This window comes from Bidens hawaiensis, unplaced genomic scaffold (assembly GCF_021521415.1).
Source record: "Bidens hawaiensis isolate Kalapana, Puna unplaced genomic scaffold, B.hawaiensis_p1.1 tig00000326_1, whole genome shotgun sequence".
Classification (NCBI taxonomy): domain Eukaryota; kingdom Viridiplantae; phylum Streptophyta; class Magnoliopsida; order Asterales; family Asteraceae; genus Bidens; species Bidens hawaiensis.
Genome location: NW_027491025.1, coordinates 6,161,179 through 6,166,433, shown reverse-complemented (window position 1 = coordinate 6,166,433; position 5,255 = coordinate 6,161,179). Strand labels below are relative to the sequence as shown.

Here is a 5,255-nt window from a genome sequence, read left to right as displayed (position 1 = left end):
CAAATTAGAAGCTTCTTTTCACACTCGGTATATTTACAATTGCAGCTACATATGGTGCGGCCGTCTAGGTGCAACTTCTCTCTCTACTAGTTATATTTTTCGTCTCTAAACAAAACACGTGGAAGTTCATGTCCACTTAGCTAAGAAGGAAACAGATCATAGAAAATCTTTATGCACCTTTTATCGAACACTAATCAAATCGCTAAAACTATAACAATGTTGAACTACTAAAAATCTATTTAAGGATCTAAGCTACAACTCGTTACTCCCTGTGTTTAGCTTGTGGGGAGCGTTAGACCAGTTACATACTTGATTGTAATCATCATAATCCAAAAATTAAACTCTATATTAGAGCTCAATTGCAATGATGGTGCACACACACTAATTGTTAGTACCAAAACATCCCCGTAAATGTGTAGAACACCATGTACCGAACTCACAAGTATGTCTGTAACTCCATACAATGACATAATATCTAACAATGTAATGCCTCAAATGTATTACATTATCATTAATCGTTATAAAAGAACGGTTTGGGGACTCTAAAATCTATCAAAGTCAGCACAAATCTACCTGTTAAAAAGTCAACATAAAGTAAGATATCAACAGAAATCTAGCTCTTCAAAATCAAATATAACTCTTAACCCTATAAGAAGTCAGCATAAATCTACCTTTAGAATCTACAAGTGAGCAAACCTGTTAGTGTTAGGTACTTTGAAAACTTTAAGTCAACATCAGTCAGCGTGTAATAAGTCAATATCAATGAAAAGTCAACAAAAAACTACCTGTTTGTAAGTCTTACCGTATAACTGTGCACTGGAAAACAAATATTAGGCAGAATACCAAGTGAGATAACCAAACGAGAAAGAAACAATGTTTTATACTTTTATTTATATAGATAATTATATAATGAGCATCTAAAATTTATAAAACCAAGGGTGCTATCAGTTATGTAATATAATGAAAAACAAGGGACACTTATTCCTTGTTACCGAATCTCCTGGCGATTAACGGACGAACATCTTCAGCATCTGCTAGCGTCTCCAAGAAGGGTAGTAGCGTAATTAATGCACAATCTGATGAGTCATTAAACCAACTCTTTATTGGAATCCCATTATTCACTTGCAATCGAAAAACCTGGAACCACCAAAGATCGATAAACAAAAACGGTCAAACGGTTCGCCCAAATTGTAACTTTAATGGATAAATCATCCTAAAAGATTAGGTTAAAAAATTCGACTGCTACTGAAATAATAGGATTTTAGTAAGCATACTTGGCGCTTTATTTACTAATAAAAAATTTAAGCATTATTTTCTGATAACACACAACCCTAATTGCCAAATCATAACTAGGCCTGTAAACTGGGGCTTGTTCTTTGTTCATTTAACTTTACCGAACAAACAATAGAACACAAGCAGTTAAATGAACGGGGTTTTCTTGTACGTTCATTAAGAAAATGAATGTGTTCATGTTCGTTTATGTTCATTCGTTAATAGTATAAATGAGCAAATATAACTGAACATAAATTACCATATATAAAGTTATACACAAACATAACTGAGCAAACACCAATTAAAAGTAAAGGTGAATATAATCTGTTGGGCCTAAAAAGTTGATAAATTAGACTAAATTGTAACACACCTAACAACTTAAATGAATACATAAACGAACAAACTTAAAAACGTAAATTAACGAATTTTAATGAACCAACATATATGAACGTGAGTGAACAAACGTAAATGAACGTAAGCGAACAAACGTAAATGAACGTAAACAAAGAAAGTTCACGAACATATACGAACTAGTGACGCATGTGCCCATGCCCGTTCGTAAACAAACGAGCATAAACTAATTTCAGCTGAACGGATCATGAACATTCAGTTCATCCATAACCAAATTGATAAAAATTGCCACCATTGAGAAACTAACATAAAAGTATATAGAGTAAACCAAAAAACTACCTGTGGGCAGTTATCAATTATGGCAGCTTTAGCAAGATCAACACCTAAAACTGTTAAATCCTTTGTATGACTTCCATCTTCAAAAGTACAGGATTCTCTGTACGCCCGGTGAGAGAAAATTTTTCCATCTGGATCCAATATGTCCAAAATTGGTTTTGCATAAATGCTTTGACTGGCTGTAAAAATCATAACTTGAAACATTTCCGATACGCGTTTCAAGAAATCTTTAAGGTGGGGCCTCTGCTTCACGTAAACCGTATGCTCTTTGGAATCAACAAATACTGGAAAAGTGAAGTCTGCATCATCACAGTGTTCTAATGAAGAGTGGACCAGTGTCTCTGTATATACCAAAGTCAACAAATTATAGTTAAGAAACATGTAAACTAATATTAACTTGCATCAACAAATTATAGTTAAAAACCCCTAAGTCACATTTTGTTTTCAAATGGTTACATTACTATTGAAGTAGTATAGTTTTTGTAAATTGTAGTCGTCTTAAAACTAATTATTTATTAAATTTGATAGTCCGGACAACAGCATTAAATTTGACATGATAGGCTTTTTTGTCCAGATTATCAAATTTAATGCTGTTGTCCGGACTATCAAATTTAATAAATAATTAGTTTTAAGACGACTACAATTTACAAAAACTACACTACTTCAATAGTAACGTAACCATTTGAAAACAAAATGTGACTTAGGGGTTTTTATGCACAAACTTTGGGTGTAGGCTTGTAAACGAACTGAATGAACACAAACAAGGCATGCTCATGTTCATTCGTTTAACTTTAACTGAACAAAAGATCGAACACGGACAGTTAAATGAATGAGATTTTCTTGTTCATGTTTGTTTGTTAAAAACATGAGCATGTTCACGATCGTTCGTTAATAGTATAAGCCAACAGCTCACGAACGAGTACAACACATTTTTTTAACTAAATTGACGTGACAATATTTGAAATAACCAAAATGTTACATACCATCTAAATCCAGTACCAGCGTAACGGTTTTTCTTCCGCAAGGCGATACGGTGGGACATAAATTTGTTTCCATGTCAGCAAGATCAGGCAAATTTTTAACAAAAAATTGTGTGTCCCAACATTCTGATGGGTCCCAATCAGGCAAATCTGGCTCCTGATGATGCATTGAAAGATATACATTTGATTCTTCTGAAGCCGTTACAGATTCTGAACACCCTTTATTATTGTCGTCACAACCATTCATATCCTCAAGATAAGGAAGTAGCATAGATTCATCACTTAAAAACTGGCTAGATTCATTGCATTCATAATCTGGTAAGATAGATTCTTCTTGAACAGGTGAGCTGGACGCTATCATGCCTGAAATGAAGAAATCTGACACGTTACAACTTTGATATTCCAATGAGTTTTTATCTATGTGACTTTCTTTATCCAGCAAATCACAACGCTTAGTTTCATCGGTTCTAAGTTCCTGCACAGTAGCTTCGCTGCATAAAAGAGCTGCACAAAACAATACGTGGTAAACAAACAAATAAACAAAATCAACAAAAGATTTTATAGAGTTTTACATAAACTTCACATGATATATAACTATATAAGGTTATTAATAATTTATTACCATCCTTTTTAACTTGTGGTGAAGAGTTCTTGGATATCTTGTTTGACTTCTGAGAAACACCGAGACTGTTCTTTTCTCTCAAACATCCCGTGTTTGAGTTCATTTTCATCTTTAGCGATGGCATTGGTTCTGTACTTTTGATGTGTATCACCATATTTGCTCAAAAACACAAGAAGATAAAATCCCTTCAAATGTCTGCAATTTGCAAAAATAGAACACAACAATACATTAGCATATTATAGTGAGTTGAGTTATCCTACAAAGGGCCACAAAAATGAGAAGGGTGAGAACGATTTGTGGCCATCCATCCAATTTTATGGTGCACCTTTTGTGTTCTTTGATCGTCTACATCTCACATGACCTCATCAAACCAAAACCCCCCAAAAACCTAACACTCCCCCCCACCCCCACCCCCCAAAAAAAAACCCTAACCCTAAAAGTTAAACCGACATTTCTCAGTTTTTTTTTTTCCTTTTTTGAACGAGAACAACAAATGAAACATTTTAGTTTCTTTTTTACTTTTTTATTTTTTGATTTGTATATATATAAAAAAATTTAGTTATGACTTTATTTTTAGGGATTTTTATCTCGACCATCTAAGGCACAAATCCTTCTAATTATTGTGACCCTATGTATTTTAACCTTTACCTAGTACATAATTTGTCCAACCCAAGCAAGAACACTATCATTATACATTATTACCAAAAAACACACACACACACACATACAATATTTTGAATCATATAAGCTTCTAATCAAACAATTTCATATATAAATAATTCAGCAAAAAAACACAAAACTATATTAAAAAAAAAACTGTGTGTGTATGTGTGTGTGGAATCATCCTTTACAGTTAAAACTTATTATTCAATTTAAATGAATTTGAAAACAATGAATCAATCAAAAACCCTAAATTTAATAAAAAGTCAAAGAGAGTCAAAGTACGAGCTCCAATTTCAGGTAAAACTTAGTTTAAGGTCAAATTCAATACACAGATTAACGATCGGATACAAAAATTTAAAAATTGGATACTAATTGTAGAGGAACAATTAACATACCTAAATACCTAAATTAACCGATACGAAGCTGATTACTGAGTCGAATCATTAGATATTGAATTGAAACTGATTGATGAAGGTTTGATTGGATTGATGATGTTAATGATGTTATCACAATTAGATGATGATTATATGTGATTTAAAGATCGTATGTATATGTGTTTGAGCTTTCAAAACTCAAAACTCAAAACTCAAAACCCCAACCACAAGAGCTTTCATTGACGCGCTTTTATGCTGTCTGTTTATTTCTTTGGGAGTCTTCTAAAATATGGAAGAGGCATGTTTACTCCCTTGAATACGTGATATTGTCATCTGCAAACTGTTTGTTTTTTTAAAGACGTATGTTTTGTTATAAAACGTCTGCGCGAACTCTTCTTGGTGCTGACTTGGCTCATACACTTCTAAAATCTTCTAAAGTCTGCAGAAGGTTAAACACCATCACCTACCAACACCCACCGGCCACTATCCACCACCCACCACCACCGTCCAGCACCACCGCGTCGACCACCACCACCCACTACCACCGTTCGTACACCACTACCTGTTTATTTTAGTAGTTTACAGACGTTAAAAAACAAACGGTATACTTCTTGCGGGCTGTAGAGGTTTGGTCCACCTCTTCTTCTATAGATGTCT

At 33.8% G+C, this 5,255-nt stretch overlaps 1 protein-coding gene across 2 annotated transcripts; it reads right to left on the bottom strand.

The window, feature by feature from the left end:
• Window positions 1-385: 385 nt before the first annotated feature.
• Window positions 386-4,808, bottom strand: LOC143622325 (uncharacterized). 2 transcript variants are annotated; one of them, XR_013151682.1, is made up of 6 exons: window positions 4,628-4,808; window positions 3,562-3,756; window positions 2,943-3,443; window positions 1,963-2,300; window positions 672-1,137; window positions 386-617 (listed from the first exon to the last, which is right to left on the bottom strand). XR_013151682.1 is itself a non-coding variant. In XM_077093516.1 (5 exons), exons 2-5 carry the CDS (start codon window positions 3,713-3,715, stop codon window positions 979-981), a joined length of 1,152 nt encoding a protein of 383 aa, XP_076949631.1. In that variant the 5' UTR covers window positions 3,716-3,756; window positions 4,628-4,808; the 3' UTR covers window positions 386-978. The 2 variants fall into 2 exon arrangements, 1 of the variants encoding a protein (XP_076949631.1); XM_077093516.1 differs by having other exon boundaries at window positions 386-1,137.
• Window positions 4,809-5,255: the final 447 nt, after the last annotated feature.

Coding starts and splice junctions, on each gene's coding strand:
- LOC143622325 (XM_077093516.1), bottom strand. CDS start 3,715: ATGGTGATACACATCAAAAGTACAGAACCAATGCCATCGCTAAAGATG. Junction 2,301..2,942: donor GCTGGTACTGGATTTAGATG/GTATGTAACATT, acceptor TGGTATATACAG/AGACACTGGTCCACTCTTCA. Junction 1,138..1,962: donor TAATTGATAACTGCCCACAG/GTAGTTTTTTGG, acceptor TGGTGGTTCCAG/GTTTTTCGATTGCAAGTGAA.